Source organism: Anarhichas minor, unplaced genomic scaffold, assembly GCF_050575085.1.
Source record: "Anarhichas minor isolate MPS153535 unplaced genomic scaffold, ASM5057508v1 ptg000094l, whole genome shotgun sequence".
Taxonomy (NCBI): Eukaryota; Metazoa; Chordata; class Actinopteri; order Perciformes; family Anarhichadidae; genus Anarhichas; species Anarhichas minor.
Window position 1 is genome coordinate 709,061 of NW_027466540.1, and position 23,440 is coordinate 732,500.

General features: G+C 43.2%; 5 protein-coding genes across 6 annotated transcripts in view; 2 read left to right on the plus strand and 3 right to left on the minus strand.

Moving 5' to 3' along the window:
• Positions 1–1,015, minus strand: part of LOC142939152 (uncharacterized) — a 10,895-nt gene extending 9,880 nt beyond the window's left edge. The window contains exon 1 of the mRNA XM_076082363.1: positions 237–1,015. The gene's annotated coding sequence lies outside the window, so the exon portion shown is untranslated. The remainder of the gene's footprint in view (positions 1–236) is intronic.
• On the plus strand, positions 266–6,988 carry igldcp (Ig-like domain-containing protein). Of its 2 annotated transcripts, XM_076082362.1 has the most exons (8): positions 266–375; positions 1,264–1,307; positions 2,350–2,715; positions 3,189–3,279; positions 3,849–4,027; positions 4,692–4,745; positions 4,887–4,992; positions 6,307–6,988. In XM_076082362.1, the coding sequence occupies exons 1-7, from the start codon at positions 350–352 to the stop codon at positions 4,967–4,969; spliced, it is 843 nt and encodes a 280-aa protein (XP_075938477.1). In that variant the 5' UTR covers positions 266–349; the 3' UTR covers positions 4,970–4,992; positions 6,307–6,988. The 2 variants fall into 2 exon arrangements, with proteins under 2 accessions (XP_075938477.1, XP_075938475.1); XM_076082360.1 differs by lacking the exon at positions 6,307–6,988 and having other exon boundaries at positions 4,887–6,258.
• vps52 (VPS52 subunit of GARP complex) lies at positions 6,926–17,370 on the minus strand. Its single transcript, XM_076082357.1, has 20 exons — positions 17,245–17,370; positions 15,930–16,011; positions 15,462–15,514; positions 15,292–15,367; positions 14,708–14,775; positions 13,819–13,994; positions 13,575–13,725; positions 13,036–13,136; positions 12,486–12,618; positions 12,310–12,367; positions 11,894–12,027; positions 11,464–11,619; positions 11,254–11,372; positions 10,839–10,962; positions 10,608–10,703; positions 9,829–9,936; positions 9,365–9,430; positions 8,604–8,715; positions 8,230–8,348; positions 6,926–7,547 (listed from the first exon to the last, which is right to left on the minus strand). Exons 1-20 carry the CDS (start codon positions 17,335–17,337, stop codon positions 7,401–7,403), a joined length of 2,172 nt encoding a protein of 723 aa, XP_075938472.1. The 5' UTR covers positions 17,338–17,370; the 3' UTR covers positions 6,926–7,400.
• A 214-nt stretch (positions 17,371–17,584) lies between these two features.
• rps18 (ribosomal protein S18) lies at positions 17,585–19,903 on the plus strand. Its single transcript, XM_076082364.1, has 6 exons — positions 17,585–17,668; positions 18,480–18,578; positions 18,758–18,844; positions 18,954–19,055; positions 19,405–19,496; positions 19,781–19,903. Exons 1-6 carry the CDS (start codon positions 17,666–17,668, stop codon positions 19,854–19,856), a joined length of 459 nt encoding a protein of 152 aa, XP_075938479.1. The 5' UTR covers positions 17,585–17,665; the 3' UTR covers positions 19,857–19,903.
• Positions 19,904–20,020: 117 nt separating this feature from the next.
• LOC142939148 (E3 ubiquitin-protein ligase RING2-A-like) overlaps positions 20,021–23,440 on the minus strand; it is a 6,121-nt gene continuing 2,701 nt past the window's right edge. The window contains exons 4-7 of the mRNA XM_076082358.1: positions 22,997–23,212; positions 22,411–22,743; positions 21,601–21,826; positions 20,021–21,307 (exon numbers count right to left, since the gene is read on the minus strand). Coding sequence (XP_075938473.1) covers positions 21,158–21,307; positions 21,601–21,826; positions 22,411–22,743; positions 22,997–23,212 — 925 coding nt within the window. The 3' untranslated portion in view covers positions 20,021–21,157. The remainder of the gene's footprint in view (positions 21,308–21,600; positions 21,827–22,410; positions 22,744–22,996; positions 23,213–23,440) is intronic.

Consider the following 23,440-nt stretch of genomic DNA (forward strand, 5'->3'; position numbering starts at 1 on the left):
AAGAAAAAGAGGTTACACAAATATTTAAAACTAACACAAATAAAAAAACATTTCAAAAACACTTGATGAAAACATTAACTGAACCAAAATAAATCATAAGTAAAATAACATAAAAGAAATAAAAGCCTCAGAGCTTTAGTTCTAAGTTTGTGATTATTATTATTATATATTGTTTATATCAGTATCACTCAGATTCTAACAGAGCAAAAAAAAAAAAGGTGCTTTTATTTTCTTACCGGAAGTGTCGCTCAGCTGATAGAGTGACCTCAGCGCTGCATATCAACAGACTTCAGACAACGTGGAGGAGAGAGAGAAGAGGACTGAGCTAAATTTCCAAACAGCAGTCATCATGAAGACCGTCACAAAGCGACACTGGTGAGAAACACGACACTTTATTTTGAAAACTAAAAGCTTCCTTTATAGGGATTTTCATATCTGATGATTTTATGTTTATGAATTATTGCTCATATGTTCACGAAGAACAAGCTGTTGTTTCATTAAATATGAATATGAACAAAGTGACAGGCTACAGGATGGAGAACGTGTGCAGAATAAAAACATCAGCGGTTTATTGAGCGTCATTTTAATCAGATTCACTTCAGCAGGTCAGCGCGCGCTGCAGAGAAGAGCGCGAGGCGCGTTGCGTTTGGAAGAAAACGAAACTTAGTGAGAAGTGAAACTGACTCTTAAGTTTCATTACAGAATAATAACAACAAAGCACAACAACTAAACTATCAATGTAAAGTATAAAATAAATAAATTAAATTAATTAAATAAATAGAATAAGGATTTATCAATCTTCACTGTTTCATGGTTTCAAATAACAACAGAATAATAGGAACAAATAACAATAAATAAACAAAATACTTTCTTTCATTCGACTATATGAATATAAATGAATACATTTAAATAGATATATGAAGAATAAGCATCTCAATGCTCCCTGTCTCATGGCTTCATATTTTATGATAGTTTTATATTGTATCCTGTTTTTAACAAACATATTCAGTCCTATCCAAACAGGTTTCTATATTGAAAACATATTTAATAGTTATGAAAGATCTGAGTGACTCCGCCCACACTGAATAAAGATTCACATTTCAATAATGTCCGTTTGTTTTTCTGAATCAATCATTCTGAATGTTTTCTTATTGTCTTTTATATAATAAAACTCTTGTGATGAGAACGTGGTTGATTTGATCTTCTGTCCGTTTCCTTAAACAACATGTTCACTTGTTCTGTTTGTGTGATCTTGTTTTTCAGGGTTCTCATATCTCTACACTGTTTCCTGGTTGGCAGTTTAGTTGGTGAGTATCATTCCGTGATGAACACATGAATCACAGCGTCTCTCAAACCCGACGTTTAAGAGATTTAATTATAGTTCTGTGTCCTCAGAAGATGAACCGTTGTTTACTCTCAACACAGCTGCTGAGTTCTCACTCCAGCATCTTTCAATCAAAGCCACAAGTAACAAGAACAATCGTACCACGTCATGCACACAGCAGCGGACTGTTGATGTTTCATATCATCCACTTAAACATTCTCTAATGACGTCTCATCCGCACGCTTTATTGTGACGCACCGTTTCTGATTCATTTTTAACTGATATTAAAAGATCAACTGTAAAAGATAAATCACATTTTTGTTCGTGATCCGACCGCTGAACTTCAGGTCCGTTCAGACCGCTGCGACGGGTCACCGGATGAGTGTGTGTGTGTGAGTGTGTGTGTGTGTGAGTGAGTGAGTGAGTGTGAGTGTGTGTGTGTGTGTGGGGGGGGGATGATTAATGGGGGAGAGGAAAGAAAAGAATAGTTGTCCTTTAGGACCTTAAATATTAATCTGAGATGGGAATGTCTCTCTGGTGGAAGCACTGCACGAGGTCAGCGTCACAGTATGAAGGACTTGGATATCAGCAGGTTTTATTAGATCTGAATATTTAATTCTTGGGGAAATGTTTACTCTGTAAAGTCACATTCTGTAACTAAGAGCAGAGACTTTTCTAAATATTTATATCGTCCCACTCCGAGAACTGATAACGTACTAAAGTTAAGTCAGAACTCACGTTACGCATGTTAAAGCTACCGTGGGTTAGTTAGCGTGTGTCTGCTTTCACACCTTGAAACAGCAAACGCTGTGAATTTAAGAACTTTTTTAAACTACGCACTAATTTAAACTACGGAACAAACGTACTTATTTGAACCCAAACTACAAGCTTTCCTAAACCTGACCAAGTACATTTGTTGCTTTAAACGAACCAAGTTTTTTCCTGTGAAAACAGAAGTTTATTTTGAAATATCCGTTTGACGAGTTGTGGTTGAGAAGGTGTTTCCTCCGTCTCTCCTCCTCCAGACTCCTCTTCCTCGTCCTCCCGCTTGCTCTCCGTCACCTCCAAGGTGGGGAACCAGGTGGTCCTTCCCTGCAGCTGGAAGCAGCGCCTCCAGTTGACCCCGTCGGCCTGCCACGTCCAGTGGGAGACGCCGGCCGACACCGTGTTCGAGATGAACGGGAAGGACAAGTGGGAGGCGGAGGAGTTTGAGGGCCGGGTGGAGGTTCCCGAGGAGAAGCTGGGGTCCGGGAACTGTTCTCTGATCATCAGCGACGTCCAGATCGGAGACTCTGGGAGATACGAGAGCTTCATGGTGGTGGACGGGATGACGGCCACGAAGACCACGAAGACCAAGGTCTTCATCCAGAGCGTCAAGCTGTTCGTGTTCGGTCAGTGTCTCCAACTCTGTTTGTTGTATTTCTATCCTTCTCTTAGTTTATATTCTATTGTTCGCACAGGTTTCCTTTTCCTCTTATTCTTTGGTTTCATCATCTGAATTATTCTCTTTTTCTTCTCGTGTCGTTAATTCTCATAATTTATTCTTTCTTCTCTCGTGTTTCTATCGACTCTACTTCTGTTTCCATCTCATCTCGTGTCCCTTCATCATAATTTAACTCTATAATAAACCCTAATCATGTATTTTATAATAACCTCATTGTTTTGTATACTGTTGTGTGAATTAAGAACTTCAAGATATTTAAGAGATATTTTGGTTCATATTTGCTTGTTTTTATCAATTTAGACGACGTGACTGAGAATCATGATTTGTACGATTCTACTAACAGACGATAAATAATCATATTAAATTATCGTCCAGCTCTACTTTAACAAATCTGACGTCTGTGATCTTTTTCCCTCTCAGACCACAAATCCTTCCAGTCTCGAGGTCCAGGTGAGGACTTAGTCCTGGACCTCTACACCCGTCACTCTGTGAGAGTCGTCTTCCAGGACAGGTGAGCCGAACCTTCAATCACGAACACTCATCTATTCTCTCCTCCTCTTCTATTCTCTCCTCCTCTTCTCTCATCCTCGTCTCGTCGCGTCCGCCCTCAAGTCGCCCACTCTGATTGTTCTTTTCCCCCCAAAAAACAACTCCTACGAAATGACTGTTTGCATCAAACCGACACGGTTACAGGCTGCTGGTGAAGTTATGAGTCACCCGATGAAGTCTGCCTTCAAAACAGAAGAAACGCTAAATAGAGGCCGGATCATGTGGGTTCTGGAAAAAAGTTGAAATGACGTCGGAGAACTTTCCAAATATCTCATCTTGTAATTGAACTGCCGATGTTTACGCCATGTGAGCTCGTCGTGGACCGTTTAGTTTAGTTCATATCTGACGTCATATTAAAACGGTCGTATTTACACATTTACACATTAAACTGCTCGTTTCAGAGAACACAGAAAGCTGCATGAGTCCAGCTTATGATGCTCTGGTCCCTTCTGTTGACTGTATAAACCTTTCAGCAGGATTAGAGGAAACGTCACGATTTTGGTCAAACGGTTTCTGACCTTCGCTCCACAGGAACAGCTCGGAGTGGTCGGTCCTGTGGATGAGGGAGGACGAAGACAGCGAGCGTCTGCAGAGACATCCGGTCAACGAGCAGCTGACGATGAGGAAGCTGAAGAGCTCGGACGAAGGAATCTACAAAGTCCTGGACGAGCGCGGCCTCGCCGTCAGCACCGTGCAGCTCTCGGTGGAAGGTGAGGGCTCCATCCTCTCTGTTGTACGTCTGTGTGCAGTGATGATCTTTGGCTGTTCAGGGATTGTTGGTCCAGAGCTTTCAAAGTGTTCTCTCGCTGCTCAACATGGAGGCATCTGTACATTAAACCTGAACACGGGAGGACAAATCTGGTGGTTTAAAGTCCACCGAGGAAACGGATTTAAAACACAGACTTCGTTGTGTTGGGTTCCTCTTCTCCTTCATGTTTGGCCTCGTTAACTTTCAATAGAGACGGATCTTTTCCCGTCAGATGATGTCAGACTGATACCTGAGCCTCATCTGCTCTCTGCTGTTTTGCCAAACGTGAACTCCTTCCTGTCTTTGCAGAGCCTGCGGCTCCCCGCTGCCCTGCAGTAACCTCTGTGCTCCCTCCATTCCACTCCACCTGTCCTGCACCCCCCCCCCCATTTTTCCCGTGTGTCCACGTTTAAGATGATAGTAATCTTCGTTCCCTGGCGGGACGTTGACAGACTAACAGAGAGCAGAGGGGTTAGGGACAGCCCTGTTCTCTGAAGCTGAACATTTGACCTTTGGGTCTAACCCCGGTTGATAGTTTAAGAGTATTTTTTTGCATATAATCTTCCCTCAAGCCAGTTTAATTATTGAATTATACCAACTGACGTTAACTGTTCCCTGTTTCACAGAAAACTCCACGGCTCTCAAACGCCACCAGCTTCCGGAGAAACAAGCGCCGACAGGTGAGAGAAACACCGTTTCATATTCTGGCACAGGAACTGGACCCGACGACGGTCCACGTGACAATAAAAGTGTTTTTAAAGAGAAATACAGATAAACTTGACCTGGAGTAACCCTCCTGTCTCCACCCTCATGTCTTCCAGATGACGCCGTCAGAAGCAGCTGTTCAGCTCTTCTCCTCTTCTCTGTTCTCGTCACGAGTTTCCAAATTATTCATCTCCTCTGATTACAATCCTCTCTGCAAATTAAACACACACACACACACACACACACACACACACACACACACACACACACACACACACACACACACACACACACACACACACACACACACACACACACACACACACACACACACACACACACACACACACACACACACACACACACACACACACACACACACACACACACACACACACACAGTGTGTGTGTGTGTGTGTTTATATACATATAAACAGCTACCGACACAGTAGAGCCAGCAGATGATAACTGTTCCGTCAGACTGTGGTGTTTGTGAACGTTAGAGGTGTTTCTGATGAGTCAGGTGTTCGTCTTTGAGTCGACTGTAAGTTAAGAGAGAGTGACGGAGTGTCTGAGATGTGATTTAAGTGAAGACAAGTTTTGTTTGTTTGTTTTTTTAAACACTCCGACGTCGACAAAGATAAAATGAACTGATCTCAAACTAAATTTGTTTTAAAAGAAAAATTCTACATTTTTGGAAATCTGCTTATTTAGTTATTTGAGAGTTAGATGACATCACTCACATACCTGTCTGTTAAATATGAAGCTAGAGTCACGATGTGGTTAGCCTAGCTTAGCACAAAGACTGGAAGCGGAGGGAAACAGCTAGCCTGGCTTTATGTGAAGTTCAGAAACGCACCAACCGGCTCCTCCAACGCTCACTAATACATCCTCTATCTAATCTGTCCAGATCAAGTTCATACACGTGTACAAACACAACACTCTTTGATGGAGTGATGTGTGAGGGCCGGTCTCATGAACTCATGATGAAGAACTCAGAATGAAGGTTTTCAAGTGTTAACTTCTCAATTTAGAGAAATCAAAGTTAAAAATGTGAACGACATCGTGCTCGATGAATCTGAGACTGGAAAAAATATATCCTGATATACGTGTGTGTGTATGTGCGTATGTATACGCACATACACACACACGTATGTATTTATGCGTTTGTCTCCTATGAGGATGTAATTAATGTTCTGCGTTAGAAGCTGGTTGGTTTGTGGAGATCAACGCTGACCTCACGTCTACACAGATCAACTCACACTTCATGTTCTTCATGTTCTACTATCAGAGTGGTGTTTCTGCATATTTTAACCAACCAGGTTCATTTACAGTCTTCTTGACAACAGTTTCGGGTTATTCATCCTTTTTGGTGTTAATTGTTGTGATGTGACTTTAATTATTTAAAAATAATGATATAATATGTTTCTGTGTTTCAACTCGAACTACAATCTAATAAATAAATGAGAATAAAAGAAGCAAACACAATCGTGTCCTGTTTGCATCTCTTCATTGTTAGACACCACACACACACACACACACACACACACACACACAGCTGATTGAGAAATGAAACTGAGAGGTGAATGAAGGACGTTCTTTAGTCCGTAAAACAAAACTGAAGCGTGAAGTGAAAGAATCCTGCTCACGCTGAGTCAGCATGTCTGTGTTTCAAAGAGGACTTCCTGTCTCTAATGTTCCTTTCACAATAAGAAGAATACTGGTTCTTCAGCTCGTCTTCTCACCTTCGTCGTTCTTTAGTCGGTCCAGCTGACCTTTCTCCATCAAAGCCTCGGCCTCCTTCACGAACGAGATCATCCCTCCGACAACAACTTCAAAGATTCACTCGCTCTGTGCTTCAAATACTCTCGAGCACCAAACGCGATTCATCCGCCGATGAAAATAGTCCCCAAACAAATGCACAACTTCCTCCCGTTTGATAAAAAACTACAGTAAACATGAAACTATAAACCTGTTCATAGTCAGAAGTGAGAGACGGACTCACGTGTTGCTGGTCTTCTTTAGGACACGAGGAACCCATCAGAACATCAGCAGCTTCGTCCTTCAGTCTCACAGAACTACGTTGTTTTGTTTCAAGTAGAAATGTCTGCGAGAGCTTCTCACCAGTGCAGCGTTATGAATGTTACAAAGCAAATCTTATCAGCGTATGATTTATTAATGCAGATTAAATAAAAACAAACACGTCTGTTCAACTGTTTCATGATGAAAGTCCACGTTTCTCTGTTCAGTGTTTTGATTTGTTTTAAAAGTCACAATCCTGAAGATCTGAATCATTATTTATGGTCGGCTCATTAATCTTGAATAGTACTTTTCATGGTGGGGGGGGGGGGGGGGGGGGGTCCGCCACGCCTGAGCCGCTTAAAAACACACCAGGACTGAAATCTTCAGGATTAGAACTTCAAATCGAACTCTGATTATCTGATTACTAGTTGTTGTGTTTCTACAGAGCAGCAGTAGCTGCGTCATCATCACAGTTATCTTCTGTTATCTCACATGTTTAGACATAAAGTGAAATAAAACACAAACATTCAGTGACTTTGTTAACTGGACTATGATACGACTTAATGACTGTACAGGTACTGGAGGGCCTCCAGGTGTGTCCCCCCCCATTAGAAGTTGGGTTTGTGCTTCTTCACCTCCACCATGAGGTGGTGCAGGTTGATGAGCTCCGAGCGGACGGCCAGGCTGCGGAACGTGGGCTGGTTGAGGATCTTGTGGAAGCCGTGGTAGTACTGGATCAGCTGGGTCAGGGCGCCCTGCAGCACAGGCAGGAAGTTATTGCACCGCTCGCTTCCTCTCACACACTAATATGAAACTAATAAGAGTGTGATACCCGGACTTTACCAATTCAAACCAATAATCGAAGTAATTAGGGGATTTATTTACCGACACAGAATTAGACGTTTACTAGTTTCAGGTTCTGACATGTGAGGATTGATGTCGTTTGTTGGACTGAATTATGAAGAAATCACATTTAGAAGGTGCAAAGGTTCTGGATAGACCCTTGAAGGTTCTGGGTGGAACCATTACACCATAGAAAGTTTCTCTGTAGAACCTTCCATAGGGGGTTCTGGGTGGAACCTTTGGAATATAAAAGGATTCTCGGTAGAACCCCCTCGTGGATTCTAAAAAGGTGTAAAGTTTCTGGAATGAATCTCTCATAGGAGGTTCTGGGTGGAACCTCTGACAGATGGTTTATGTTGGGTTCTACATTCAACATTTACCCAAAGAGGGTTCTCCTCTGAGAACAAGACAAAGGACCCTTCATGGTTCTGGTCAGCACCTTTATTTCTGAGAATATATTTAATGTTTGGTAGTTAAATCTAAAACGACGCATCACATCTTTTAGTTCCGTGTTTCGGACGTGAAGTCTGAAAATATCTTCTCGATAAGTTGAGACTCGAGCAGAAGCAGCAGCTGTTGTTGTCGTCGTCTCACCTGGATGATGCTGGTCCCGTTTTTGAAGTTGGTGAAGGACCTCATGACGTCCTGACTCATCGACTCCACCGACTGTTTCCACGTGCTGGAAAACCCCCGAACCAGCTGAGTGATACGAGCTACACACACACACACACGCACACGCACACACATATATATATATATATATATATAAAAGGATGTGAAGCTGATTGAGAAATGAAACTGAGAGGTGAATGAAGGACGTTCTTTAGTCCGTAAAACAAAACTGAAGCGTGAAGTGAAAGAATCCTGCTCACGCTGAGTCAGCATGTCTGTGTTTCAAAGAGGACTTCCTGTCTCTAATGTTCCTTTCACAATAACAAGAATACTGGTTCTTCAGCTCGTCTTCTCACCTTCGTCGTTCTTTAGTCGGTCCAGCTGACCTTTCTCCATCAAAGCCTCGGCCTCCTTCACGAACGAGATCATCCCTCCGAAGGGGGGGGACAGAATCTCCTCGATGAACTCCTGGAGGAGGAGGAGGAGGAGGAGGAGGAGGAGGAGGACAAGGAGAACGAGGAGGAAGAAGAGGAAGTGGAGGAGGAAGAGGGTTAAACATCACAACATCACAGTGAGCGTCATTCAGTTTTATTTAAATGCGAAAACATCGATGCCAGACAAGATTTCAGACTTTAATCCAATTTACTTCAGAATTACAAGAAAACACAAGTCAACTTTCAGTTACTCAGGCTGAATATGTATTCATATATATTTATGTATCTTTTCATATTTAAATAAAAGTAAAGTTTTAAAGATAAAGGCACTGAATACTCTTTTATTCAGCGTTATAATCACGTCTGTGGTAAAAACCTCCTGAACACTGAATGAATCCTAACGACTGCAACGAAGACAACAACTCCCATGATGCCACGCTGCTGCACCACATCGCCAAACTACAACTGTTGTTATTGTTTTGACTGAGAGGGAAAAATGTTACGCAATCCTGTTGCTCTGTTATGCAACTTAAAATATACCTCGGTCTGTTTCTAGAGTCTAGAAGATTCTAATTTACCTGCCAGTGTGTCAAAATAAGAGCTTTGAGCACAAAGAGGACACAGGAAAATGAAGGGAGTGAAACAGGGCTTTAGATTTCCCAGAATGCCTCAGTGAAGTTTACCTGCGTCCTGGCCAGCAGCAGCTGTTGGAAACCTTCCACCTCTTTACTGTCGTCTGCTGCCCTCTCCTGGACAAAAAGGGAACAAGCATTGTGTGATCAACGTCAGGCCAACGAGAGAGACGAGATCTACGTCTCTAGACGAGAGAGACGATCTACGTCTCTAGACGAGAGAGACGATCTACGTCTCTAGACGAGAGAGACGAGATCTACGTCTCTAGACGAGAGAGACGAGAGAGACGAGAGAGACGTCTCTAGACGAGAGAGACGAGATCAACGTCTCTAGACGAGAGAGACGAGAGAGACGTCTCTAGACGAGAGAGACGAGATCAACGTCTCTAGACGAGAGAGACGAGAGAGACGAGAGAGACGTCTCTAGACGAGAGAGATGATCTACGTCTCTAGACGAGAGAGATGATAAACATCATGGTAATGACAGAGCGGCTCTACGAGCAGCAGCCGCTCACCATGAGGACGCTGAGCATCATGTCGTAGTTGTTCATGAGGAAGATGAGCTGGTCTCTTCTGGAGGGAAACTCTGCCGCCATCTTCAGCACGAAGTTCTCCACCTCCACCTGGAGACAAACAGAGAATCAAACGCTTTATTCACAATAAACTAGTCAAAGAAAAATAGGAAAAGATATGAATACATACAATAAAATATGATAAACAAACAAATAAAGAGTACATTAAGACAAGTGTGTTATTAAAGTGACAAGAGTGTATTTAAAGAGTAGAGGTGTGTAACTGTAAGTAACAACTTTGATGAAAAACATGAAAGACTCATGTTTTTAGTAATATAAAGAACGGCTAGAGAAGCGGAAGTCATCGCTGCGTCCTAAAGGAATCGCTGGAGTGTACACTACATTTAGACTATTTACACCTCTTGACCTTTCTGACGGGGAACTGAAGCTGTTATCTCTCCTCTCTACAGAGACACCAGACTCGCTTCATAAAACAGTGATCTAACCTCTCAGGACACATGTAGTCGCTGGTCTACTGCGGCCTCCTTCTGTGTGTGAGTGAGTGTGTTTTTGTGTCAATTTGGTGAATCAAATCTTTCCCTTTAATGACAGAATAAATGGATATTTACATATTTTTCCAGTTTACTGCCGTGTGAGTTACTTCATCTGCTACGTAAATACTTTGATCACTTGACTGGTTGTGTTGTTTTTTTGTGTCCCAGAACATACAGAACATACCGTGTCTGTGTGTGTGTGTGTGTGTGTGTGTGTGTGTGTGTTACCAGCAGCTGTCCCAGCAGAGTGTTGGTCCTCTCGTTGGGAAACGTCTGGTTGATGCTGACGATGGCCGACGAGAACTCTGCGTAGCGACGTGTGATCTTAAAAATAAATCAACAAACGCACTGAAACACACTGCTGTGTGTGCGTGCGTGTGTGTGCGTGTGTGTGTGTGTGTGTGTGTGTGTGTGTGCGTGCGTGCATGTGTGTGTGTGTGCGTGTGTGCGTAGACCTACGTAGTGGGGTCTGGTGTCCAGTACTCCCAGTCTCTGAGGGTCTGTGTTTCGGATGCTGTGGATGTTCATCTCCAGGATCAGCTCAAACCTCGGCAACAGCAGCTCCAGCACCGCCTCCCAGTACCTGAGCACACAGGTGAGGAAGACTCACTCACACCTTCATCACCGTCTCAATGCAGCTCTTTAAAATGTATTCATTTAACATTCATTTTAGCTAACTTATTTATTAATTTCCTATATGTAGACAGGATAATTCCATTGAGAGTTTGAATCTTTTTTCAGGTGCTGGCCAAGATGGTGGTTTTAAATTTCTCACAATCGCCACATAAAAACACAAATAACTGACAGAATAAAAGTTGAACTGGTCTTCTTTTGGACCCTTGAACCACGAGCTGGTCTCTACTGGGACACTGACTTGTCGAGGGCCGGGATGGTCCTCTTGGCGGTGATGGCTCTGAACCGGAGGATGATGTGGATGCAGAGGAAGACGGCGATGCTGTCGTAGCAGTCGGACACGTAGGTGGACATACTCTTCTGCGGGGACGGAGCACAGACAGACAACATGACGCCTCAGAATGGAAACCATTCATGAACCTAAAGCTTGACCAACAGGCTCCGAGAGTACCAGGAACATGCTGAGAGTTTTTCCCATGATGCTGTTGAAGAGGTCGAGGGCGGAGTTTCCCGTCACCATGAAGAAGTCGGAGAGGAAGAGGAACTCCCTGCAGCCGTTGTCCAGCAGCGCGTAGTGCTGGCTGCGGAACAGCGTCTCGTAGGGGTACTGGAGGACAGAAACACCGCTAGTGATTCGCCTCAATCACAAGAAGAACTCATTCTGAGTTCCTACAAGACGCCACAAGAGGTCAGAGATGATCAACACTTCAGTACATGTTTAGGAGAGGAGCTACACGTTTGTGCCGGTATATACTCAGACTACACTACAAATCACGATGGATAATTATTATATTTAAAGAACAAGAAGTTATCCAGCCAGCGATGAGCACTTGGACTGAACCTCATGATTAAAACTAATGTTTGTGTTCGTGGCGCCTCACCCGGCTATCTCCTCTCTGGGCCGTATGGGGGACCAGGATGGGCCCCTCCAGATCAGCAGGACTCAGGATGGCCCCCCTCTGGCCCACGGTGAAGATGGTGTTCCTGCTCTTCAGAGACGGTTTGGAGAAGAAACCTGCAGCAGGAAGTCAAGGAGCTCCACTGACACTGTGAGGTGATCCACACACTGATGGAGGAACAGTAAGTATTAAAGTATAAAATACTTCCTGTTCGCGCTCCACAAGCCGACACTGAGGCTGCTTCATACTAGATGTGTGTTTCAGTGTGTTTTTAAATGGACACGCCCCTTCCTGCCTGATCCACGTTATAAACTTATTAATACTCCAATCAGGACTCTCCGCTCCCGTAACATTCTCCGCTTGATTTGGAGCCAGCTTGGATCCAGGCTGAAGGATACCTTTCTTGGCCGTGTCTTCTACTCCCATCAGGTCGTCTTTGTCTGCCACCTCCTCGTACTGAAGGACGGAGAAACGTCTCGTTAAAGAAACGTGTGGAACATTTAACTCGTGAAGGCTTCTTGAAGGAATTAAAGGACGTTAGAAGCTGCTGCTCGATGGATGAAACTGCACCGACCTGCACTTTGAGCAGCCGGCCGCTGTACGACTTGAAGTAGCTGTAGTAGATCTTGCTCATGGTGTCCACGTACTCGTCTCTGATCTCCTTCGCCACCGTCCTCTCGTTGGCCAGAAGGAACTGATAGAAGAATCTACGGCGGTCAGAGAGCAGAAGGCTCAACGGAGTGCGTTGTACCGTTGATGAACTGAGCTAATGAAAGCTCAGAAACATGAGTGTGTCTGTGAGACTCAAAGGCAGTTTAAACTGTGAATAAATTATTTAAATGGTTCACGAAAACATTCCTGGACTTTCGTCACTTTTGTGTTTTTCTACACGATAAAAAACATTCAATAAAGAATTGAAATTAATAATAATTAATTAATACACTGATCATGATAAGTCACTCAGACGACCTCACCTAAAGTCTATTCTTCTTCTATAACTCGTCTCCTTTCACACTAGTGGAAATAAAACCTTTATTTTACTACTTTGTTTGTTTACGTCTGTAGATTTTATTAATACTCAGAGACTCATTTATACATTTATTAATAAAACATGGAGAGCTGACCTGTACTTCAGCAGAGTGTTCTGGGGGATCTGGTAGTTCGTCATCGGCTTCCTGAACGAGTAAATCTTCTGAAGAATGAACTCTCGGATCTTTGACACGGCCTGAAGAGAGGAAGGAATAAATCATAATACATAATAATATATAAAGTGTCACGTCAGCGAGAAAGGTAATTTATTAAAAAGGACGAGGAAGAAAAAAGAAAAACAAAAGAGCTGCAGAATGTTTGTGCTGCACAACATATTTATAATATTAAATTTTCACGTGTTTTTCGTGACTTATGTCTTTTCAACTGACGTCTGTTTTCTGCAGAGTTGCAACAATTAGTTGATTAATAGGTCGACAGAAAGTTTATCTGAACTATTTTGATAATCGACAATTTCTTCAAGCAGAAATACGAACAGCGTGAGAATTCTCGGCTGTGAGGATTTGCTGCTTTTCTTGGTCTGACGTCGTAGTAAAGTGAATATTTGGGGGCTTTGGGCGGGAGGATGTCTACTGTTTCATAAACCAAAGGATGAGCCCTCAGGTGTTCTGTAAACCTTGAGCTTGAGGCGGTCCACGATGTCCTGGATGTCCGTGCAGGCCAGCGTCTCTCTGAAGCTCAGCTCTTTGGCGAAGTTGATCTTGTTGTTGAGCTCGTGAAGCTGCTCCAGGAACTCCTGCTCCGTCACGGGACTGTCCAGGATGGTGCTGCGTGGACACGGAGGACAACGTCAGACGCCACAAAAAAACAAAAGAGACATTTGACGGTCGTCTACGGCGGAGCGGAGCCGACCCACTCACGAGATCATGGCCCCGGGCACCACCAGCTCGTCCACCAGCTGGCTGAGGTGGCTGCGTACCGCCTGCCTGTTCTTCAGACGCACGTTCATGCTGACCGACTGCTGCTGCAGCGTCTGGATCTCACTGCTGATGGAGGACAGGTCGCTCTGGAAGCCGCTCAGCATGCCCTCCATACGCTGACAAGACAAGAGAACTTAAACATCTTGTTTTACTCTCAATAACATAAATCAGCTCTTTGTTTGCTGCTTCTGTAAATTGTTGGTTTTGAGTGTAAAATAAAGTCTCGTGTTATTTACCATCCAGACAAATTTCAATGAAATAATTAGGTTTCAAAGGAGACACTCCACATGAGAGTCAGTTTCCTTTATATTTCCCTCACTGTTTATAAGAAGTGGACGTATTCGTTGTGACGTCACTCGTTGGTTTGCTGCAACCAGTGAACAGGAAGTGACCATATCTGGACTGAGGAGGAGTGACGTAGAGATGCCGTATACGTCTCTGGTAGAGACCTGTCAATCACCGTGTAGCCCCGCCCTAAAGCATCCCCTGCTTTATGGTCTGTTTGACTCTAAATGGACCATAATGTACTAAATGAACATCATGCTGTATTGAAGAAGACTTGAAACTAGAGATTGAGACCATAAACTCATGTTTACAATGTTTACTGAGGTAATAAATCAAGAGAGAAGTAGAGTCATTTTCTCATAGACTTCTATACAACCAGAGGAGTCGCCCCCTGGTGGACACTAGAGAGAATGCAGCTTTAACACATGAAGCTTTCATCCATCCACACGATGTTCCTAACAAGGTGGGGGAGGGGCCTAAACGCCCTGATCTCGGGTAGAGACCTGTCAATCACAGTGTAGCCCACGAGGTGGTCTGGTCTTACCTCCAGTATGGAGTCACAGGCGGTGATCTGGTTGTGCAGCAGAGCGATGTTCTGACTCTCCTTGATGTCTGACGGGTGAACGGTCAGGAAAATAAAACTTTCTCCTCCTTAAATACTCTGAACATGTTTAAAGTAGATGCAGAACAAACATGGTTTTTGAGACTCAAATCAATATCCCTGAAATATATCGATTAGAGGCTTTAAACTTCATGAAGACATTGAGCTTTCTTCTTCTCCAGCAACTCCATCAGAGCCTCAGACGCTTCGCGGCTGAACGCCCGTCTTTTCTTTTGTCCATGATAGAAAGTTATCCAGCGAGGTGAAGTGAGACATAGATACAAGCATGACTAGACGAGGACAGGATCACATTTACGGCTACAGTTTCAATTTCTTAAGCTAAGATAAGAGTCTGAGAGCGAGAGAACACAGACATGACTGGTGCTTCTGTCGTAGGAAGATATTATATTAATAGTATATATTATATAATATTCCTTTCTTTGAAGCCTACGTTAAGATGGAACAGTAGAATACGTGTCTGTAAGGAGACTAATGTCCATCATGGAGACGTTCAGACTGAAGGATACAGTCTTTGATGGAGGCCTGTTCGATCCTCTGCAGCTCTGACTCCACCTGTTTAGAGTACTGCCTCAGGTCTACGCCCTGAACACAGAGAGGAGACCAGCGTCATCATCACAACACTATTACTTTGTTAAATGCTGCCGGTCAAACGTGACGAGTCAGGATATTCTCTCACCGTTTTGAGCGCCTCCTTCACGAGGTCGTCCTCCAGGTTGGCCTGGATGTGAACTGCAGGAGACGCAGAGGACCAACGTTCACAACGAATCAAACACAAACTCTGCGCAACACGTGGTCGGTAACTTCAATAAAACGACTCTCTGTCACGTGTGATAAAACCGTCACCGTATAAGATGAGATGAGATGGAACTTTATTAGTCCAGAGGAGTTTCACTAAGATTACAACAGAACAATAGAATGAAAACAGATATAGTGTCAAGAAATAATACGGACATCATTGCAAAATATCACACAACAGCAATCAGAGGAAAGTAAATAATAACTCAAATAGAAAAAGTAAAATACAACAACATTAAAAACAAGAGTATAGAAAGTGTAGATGCTGACAGATAATCTGATAATCTCCTTTAGAGCCCCTGATGCCGTTTGAAACATATTTTAATAAACTGTTGTTTTGTGAACTTACTGTCCACTTCATCCAAGATGAACTCATCCGTCGTGAGGTCCAGTTCTCCGAGGTTCAGGTTTGTCGTTTCTCCATCAGTGTTCTAGAAAGAAGAAGAACAGACATTAATAATAATAATAATAATAATAATACGTCTTTAACTTTAACACATACGAGTAAAGGAAGTAAAGGATTTCAAATAGGGGAGTGAAGCTCAGGAATAATTTCAATATAAATAGCTTTTAAAACACATGAAAACCTGACTGATGAGAGGAAATGGGAGGAAAACGACTTTCTGAAGTTCATTCTTTGGAGGCGAGTCAGAGGGAATGTTTAATGTTTAACTTCTAATAAAATGTTGAATAAATTGACTCATTTAATGTTTAAAGTTCAACTCGACTAAATTGTTGTTTTTCTTTTAGTTTCTATGAGAAGAGTTCAAGATGATGTTTTCTTATGATGTGGTAATAAGTGTGATTCTATCTGCATGTAACATTTTAAATACAGCCTGTTAAACACACATATATATTTAAATAAATATCCCACAATAAACATTTTAACTTCCCATTGAAAGATTCCACGTTCAATATTTCTGAGTAGCAGCTGTCATGATTGACTGAATCAAATGTCCATCACATGTTCATGTTCAGTAATAAAATAATCAAAATAAAACAAAACAAATTAGCTGTCAGTCGACTAATCGATTAAACTGGTTTCAACATCTTCTCTCCACCAGCTGCCTGTACGTCATAGAAGTGACTTTATTTCTTAGTGTATTTTTATCGTATCGACTATAAATATTTATATTATTATTTATTACTATATTAGGGTATTATAACGACCTGCCTGAGGAGATAATCTCTTTTAAATCACTACTAAATTATTTTATTTATTTTATTTCTTCGTTTATTTTTATCAACTGTCTCACTGATCTTTCTGTTATTATTGCTTTGATTTTGCTGCTTTTGTATATATATATATATATATATATAAATAAAGTTATTATTATTATTATTATTATTATAAACACCAGTGACGTTGAACTGTGTTACATTCAGGAAGTCACTGAGCTGCTCAGTGTTTTGACAGGATGCTAACAGCTACATTAGCTTCCAGCTACATGGATATATTAGTTAAAACACACTATTTTGAAAGCCTTTATTTACTGCAAATTATTATTGTTATTTTCATGTAAAGTTACAGTTCATTGATAGTCAGCCTCTTGTTGTTGAATGCTAACAGGATATACAGGAATGAAAGGAGCGCATCAACAGTTGAATATTTTAATATTCTTTCACTGCAATTCAAGATTTAAACACAAGTACTCAGACGTCACCTCGTCGTGTAAATACGCCATCATGTCCGTCGTGTTTCCAGCTGTGTTTACATCGAGAACAGCTCCGACGGCTGCAGCAGCTACCTCCGCCATTACGGCCAATTTACACTGACGTTATAAAGAAAAGAAAGAGAGGTTCCGCCTCGTTGTCACCGAGAACGAAGAAGCGTCGTTGAGTTTAAGAACAAGCTATTAATGTGACTTTAAAGTAAGTGAGACAAATAAAAGCAAAATAGTTCATATTTATTTTTGTGTGATTACGTTGACGTTGCAATTATAATTGCTTGTTTAATTTAACCGGTGTTAAAAAAAATTCTCGTCGGACAGATTAAAAGTGATGGACTGACTTCCGCTTAACCATAACATTCAAACTCTCGCGAGAACTTAGCGGCTTCCTCTTCGCTCGGAACCTACTTCCAAGATGGTGAGTACATTTTCTGTCAACCCGATATAGGTTTGAAATCTTTAATCATCTACCGCTGATCTGTCTTTTTTGTTATCGTTTAACCTTAAATAAATTCTGTACAGTTTCTGCAAGCGGATAGATGTTGAATTGTTGGGATATTAGTCCGAAATGAAGCATATTAACGCCGTTTACTGTCAGTGCTGAGCTGAGGTGTATGGACGGTCTACAGCTAACTAGCTTCATACTTTCCAATAGCAAAGTGTTAGCATGTTGAGCTCATAGCACCAGGCTGGGTGGACGAAAAGTCCACGTTACGCCGGTGAAGACGCACGTGTAGCCGGGTCAGTTGAAGAGCTGAGCAGCCCCGGGTTTCGGTTTAGTGAAGTTTGTCTGAGTCGTTTTAAAGTTTGTTGAGTTAGCTTAGCAACAGCTCCAGTAGCTGTGCTAACTGGAGCCAAAAATGTTAGCTGCAGGTGCACAGATTCTATACTTTAAAGTATTTGACCCACTTTAACCACTAATAAGACCCCAAAACCTTTTGTAAGACACGTGTTGAAGAGTACATATCACGTGTGAGCATTAATTTAGGCTGAACTCTGGTGTTACACCAGCAGCACCAGTAGTAGCATGTTTCCCTGTAATGATGTTACTAAGTTAAGCTCTAAATCTCTTGTCAAGCTTTGGTTTTCAGCAGCTTTTGATGCTTCTAGATTTAGTCTTTTCCAGAGGATCCAGATGGGCATTCTTTCCCTGCTATAACACCAACATCTATTATAAATGCAGATGTTCTTCACCCCCAGCTGAAGTGTTTTTTGTTCTGTGTCTTCAGTCTCTGGTCATTCCTGAGAAGTTCCAGCACATTCTCCGTGTTCTCAACACGAACATCGATGGCAGGAGGAAGATCGCCTTCGCCATCACTGCCATCAAGGTGAGTGAGGTCTCCTGTGGAGCGGTGCCGTGTGCAAAGGTTTAACGTGCACTCATTCTTTATAGTAACGTTGTGTTTGTCCGGCTGAGACTGGACCTGATAGGTGGTTCTTGTTCTGAGAGTTTCTTTGAGACATTCATCTTGTTGTATAATAACTGTTGACGTCTGTCTCATGTCAGGGTGTTGGCAGACGTTACGCTCACGTCGTCCTGAGGAAGGCCGACATCGACCTCAACAAGCGGGCCGGAGAGCTGTCTGATGATGAGGTGAGGAGGCCTGGGGACTGTAGAGGGGTCTGACGTCTCGTTTAAAGCCTCCAGACCGTGTAGACGCTGCAGTGTGTCGTGTGTTTTAAAGTCTGTGCACATGTTTCAGGTTGAGCGTGTGGTGACCATCATGCAGAACCCTCGTCAGTACAAAATCCCCGACTGGTTCCTCAACAGGCAGAAGGACGTCAAGGACGGCAAATACAGCCAGGTAGGTGACCGCCACTGAAGCACATGTCGACCCAAAACCACCGTCTCACTAATGTAAAACCTTCTCCATCAAGTCTTTAGGATAACGTTACATTAAACATAGAAAGTTGAGTTATATGAGCAGATGTTAGTCTTGACGTGTACAGATGTGTGACTGAATAATAACTTTAAAGACATTTATCAGTCGGATGACTTTGTTTTTACTCGTGCGTCTGAACGTGTTCTGTGGATTTAGAGGATTTGTTTCCTGTTGCATGTTGTGATGAAGCAGATGAATAACGGAACATGAACGAGGTTCCACTGCTTTCTTCACGTGTGAAATGACGAAAGCGTCTCTCGGCTGTTTGCAGGTCCTCGCTAACGGTCTGGACAACAAGCTGAGAGAAGATCTGGAGAGGCTGAAGAAGATCAGGGCTCACCGGGGTCTCCGGCACTTCTGGGGGTAAGACGTCCGGTTATTCAGTCTAAAGTGGAGTCTGTGCATCTCGTCCTCATTAAACTGTCCCGCGTTAGATTTACTGTCCTATTTAAGATGCTACTGACCGCTAAACATGAAGTTACGTCGACCAAAGCGTTTTTATAAATGAATAGAATCAGCTCCATTATTCAGGAGTCTTAAAGTTCAGTTGGTCAACATGAGTGAAGGTAGCATCTGATTATCGGGTAGATGATGTTCAGCTGAATTATTGTTCTTGTATTGACCGTCTTCTTCTTCTCTCCTTCCAGTCTGCGTGTGCGCGGTCAGCACACCAAGACCACCGGGCGTCGCGGTCGCACCGTCGGCGTGTCCAAGAAGAAGTAAACTCTGCTTCGCTTTCTGTTTTCAATAAAACGCCACCGTTCAAAATGTGTTTGTGCTGATTCACTTGTTTTTAAGATGAAAACAATATCTAATGTGTAGGAAGAATAAACCAGAAGAGCAGATCAATAGAAAGTATTTCCAACAAATCTCATTTCTCACCAAACTGTGTTTTATTGTTTTATTGTGCTGCATGGCTGGCGAGTTTAATTATACGACAGAAGAAAGGGGAAATATTGTTCTTAATATACAAATATTTCATAGAGACTGAGGTAAGCTAAGAACTTATATGGCTGCAGGAAATAAAGTGCGTACACACGGAAATGATTTAAAACATGAAATGAGACTTATGGCTTATTGGGAGGAAACACCCTGTGGACAGTTAAAGGAACTCATGCAGAGCGGCTGCTACAGCGCTGACGTAACAGAGCCGACACTTCTTTAAAACTCAGGAATAAAACCAGCAACAGACTTTTAAACCATCTAAAATATGCAGTCCTACCCCAGTGCATGCTGGGATAGGCTCCAGCCCTCAACAGGATAGGCAGTTCAAAAAGAATCGGGAATGACTGAACGTTACAGATGTGTAACCTCGTTAAACATCAAGGCTTCAGACAGGAAACGGAGTGAACCAAGAGCAGCAAAGAGCCTCAGTCACGTTCTTAGAAATGAAATTATGCAAAAGATTCCATAAACAGATTCAAGTTACTGAACTTTTTTTTTAAGTCTGATCTTACTGCAGAAAAAGAGACTAAAGTCTTAAAGCAATTAAACCAGCAGAGCGAGTCCAGAACTTCCATATTGTCACCTAAAAATTGCAACTTAATATTCTATAATTATGACAAAAATGTCAAATATTGTACATTTGGACCCAAAACATGATTTTAGTGAAGTGGACTTGTTCCCTCCTGGCTGAAGCTGGTGTCCTCAGTGTTTAAATGTGTTGATAAGAGATTAAAGTAAAGTGTGTATTTGAGAATCAGGACTTTTTTTCACCTGCACTAAAACAATTTCAGATTTCCAGATGTGGAGACTTTCTAAACGTTTGCAGTCGTTGAGTATTCTTTAGGTAATAACATATTCAAACTGAAACAAGAGGACGAAGTCTTTGTTTGAAATCTGCAGGTCCATCGTCCACAGTGTTGGTTATAATAACAGATTATTATCGTCACATGAAGTCTTAAGGTTATTAACCACAGAAGCTGCTATTCAGTGGGTTCTATATATCTTTTTCTTCTTCCATGTAAAACGTAATCAAATCTTAATGCCGGAAAAAAGCTTCAGAAGGAGTGGATCCCCCCCCCTCACCCCTCCCTCTGTGTCTGTGTGGGGGGAGACTTCTGTGCCGGCTGCTGCTGCTGCTCCTTGGTGGGAGCGTAGAAGAGCTCCAGAGGCTTCCTCACCTTCCAGTACTTCTCGTTGACCAACTCCAGAGTCAGAGAGCCGTTCAGCGTCTGAGAGGAAAGAAACACACCTCAGAACCTGCTCAGATAGAACCTGGACTACGTGTGGACCTGAACCATAACAGGTCAAGAAGAAAATGTGACCTGGAAGTGTTGGACAGAACAAACTGTTATTCTATATTATTCTGGATCTGTGTTCTGTGACGGCGTATTAGGCCAAATGTAGACGAACAATAATAACAGAACCAGGAGAGGAAAAAAGAGGATATTCTCTGAGATCTAAGTTCTCCGGAGAACCCTTTGCGTACCCTTACATCTAAAGGTAAAGCTTGCTAGTCACTCACAGAGAACTGTCCTCCTCTCGTCATGATGTAGATGGTGTACTGTTTCTCACTGATGTTCCTCAGACTCGAGCCCTCTCCTCCTCCCGTCTCCTCTCCTCCTCCTCTCGTCTCCTCCCGTCCTCTGTCCTCCGTCTCCCCGTTGGTCAGTCCTTCCTCCAGAGCGATGCGCAGAGCCAGGTACTTAGACAGGTGGTCCACTGTAGCGTTGGCGGTCGTCTTCACGTATCTAGAGGAGGAAGAACGTCAGTGAGGGTTTGAGTACGAACGATTGTTCAATGTGATGAGTCTGCAGAGTCCAAATATAAAGAAATGAAAGACCGATGGAAACACAGTTCTCAGTATTAAGATCGTTTTTAACAAATCATGAAGGTTTCAGGTGTGAAAAGCATCTCAAGCGTTTAAAAGCAGCAACTATTGAGCTGAGATTGTGTTATTCATCTTAAGATGAACCTTTGTGACAGATACGCACAGAGGTACAAGAGGTTCAGTGGAGACGTGAACATTGTGGATTCTTTTGATTCTGCTGCTAAAAACATCGACTGATTCAGAGAAAAAATAATCATTTTAAGGCGAGATATTTATAAAATGATGAGAAGTATTTGAAGGACTAACTGCATTTAATGAGGCTTATTCTCATTAAGTTTGACTCAAACAACCTGACATCGTATGAATGGACCTAATGCATCATCATCATCATCATCACAAACTCACTCAACTTCTTAGGAATTTGATTGGCCAATGAAAGTCCAAGTTTTATGTTTATGTTTTGGGTGAGCTGGCCCTTTACCACAGAATCTGATCCGGTCTCACCTGGTCTGGCTGTAGTCCTCGGCCTGGACCAGCTCCGGGTGCGGCCTGAACACCAGCTCGATCTCCGAGGCCGGCCTCTCCTTGTGGCGCCTCGGCGGGGGGGCGGGGCTTCCGCTGTCTGCCTCGGGGCCCGAGACGACGACGCCGCCGTCGTCTGACGCCCGCGGCCGCTTGCGGCTCGGCCCGGCCTCCGAGGGGGTCTGACCCGGAGGGAGGGGGGCGTGCGAGGGGGCGGAGTCGTGAGACAGGTGTGAGCGGGCGTCGCCGTTGTCCTCGGCACCGCTGAAGGTGGTGTTGTCGCTCTCCTGGGCCGGCTTCTTCACCCGGTGGTTCCTGCAGATTAACACAAAGTTCTGGTTCATCCGTTAAAATATTTTCCCCGTCGGACGTCTTTTTGTCCACAGATCTCACTTATTAATAACTTTGTGGGTAAAATGTTGTTATTACTGATCTGAAGCGACAGAAAGAAGCTTCACGGATCACGTAGGTGACCGATGTTTGGTCACGTTTCGGCCAAAATGTTTTCATGCCGTCACAGAAATATTTCCCACCATGACGATACAACAAAGCCCCCCACCCCCCGGACCTGTAGCGAGCCTGCTGCCGGAGCCCCTCCTCGATGCTGGAGCTCAGCGCCTCCTTGTTGTGCAGCCGGTTGAGGCGCTCCAGGACGCGGCGCTGGTGGGCCTCGTACTCGTCCCGGCTCGGGTAGATCTTGGAGATCAGCGCGTCGAAGTTCGAGTCCCGGCGCAGCGAACGCCTGGAGACCAGCTTCTTCCTGCAGGTCGGGCACTCTTTGTTCCTGGTGGAGGGGGGGGGGAGGGGGGTGTATGAGTACTGGATCGGTATGAAGCTCAGGTCACCTCTCTCTCAATCTGATATGTGGCCGAAGGAAATAAGATTCACTTTGAATCAGAGAGACGTTAACGTGTTAATACCTCCGATTGTATCCGATCACGTCCACTGATTCTATCTGTTCTCTGTTGTTTCTCTCTTTATATAGTTCTCTCTCTGTCTTTGCTATTGTGTT

Excerpts from the sequence above, each read along its gene's own strand:
- igldcp (XM_076082362.1), top strand. The coding sequence starts at position 350 with ATGAAGACCGTCACAAAGCGACACTG. Across the intron at positions 2,716-3,188 it reads CGTCAAGCTGTTCGTGTTCG|ACCACAAATCCTTCCAGTCT; the intron begins GTCAGTGTCTCC and ends TTTCCCTCTCAG. Across the intron at positions 4,028-4,691 it reads CGTGCAGCTCTCGGTGGAAG|AAAACTCCACGGCTCTCAAA; the intron begins GTGAGGGCTCCA and ends CCTGTTTCACAG.
- vps52 (XM_076082357.1), bottom strand. The coding sequence starts at position 17,337 with ATGGCGGAGGTAGCTGCTGCAGCCGTCGGAGCTGTTCTCGATGTAAAC. Across the intron at positions 15,368-15,461 it reads TGAAGGAGGCGCTCAAAACG|GGCGTAGACCTGAGGCAGTA; the intron begins GTGAGAGAATAT and ends CTCTGTGTTCAG. Across the intron at positions 10,963-11,253 it reads ACCATCCCGGCCCTCGACAA|GTACTGGGAGGCGGTGCTGG; the intron begins GTCAGTGTCCCA and ends CTGTGTGCTCAG.
- rps18 (XM_076082364.1), top strand. Across the intron at positions 18,845-18,953 it reads GAGAGCTGTCTGATGATGAG|GTTGAGCGTGTGGTGACCAT; the intron begins GTGAGGAGGCCT and ends CACATGTTTCAG. Across the intron at positions 19,056-19,404 it reads AGGACGGCAAATACAGCCAG|GTCCTCGCTAACGGTCTGGA; the intron begins GTAGGTGACCGC and ends GGCTGTTTGCAG.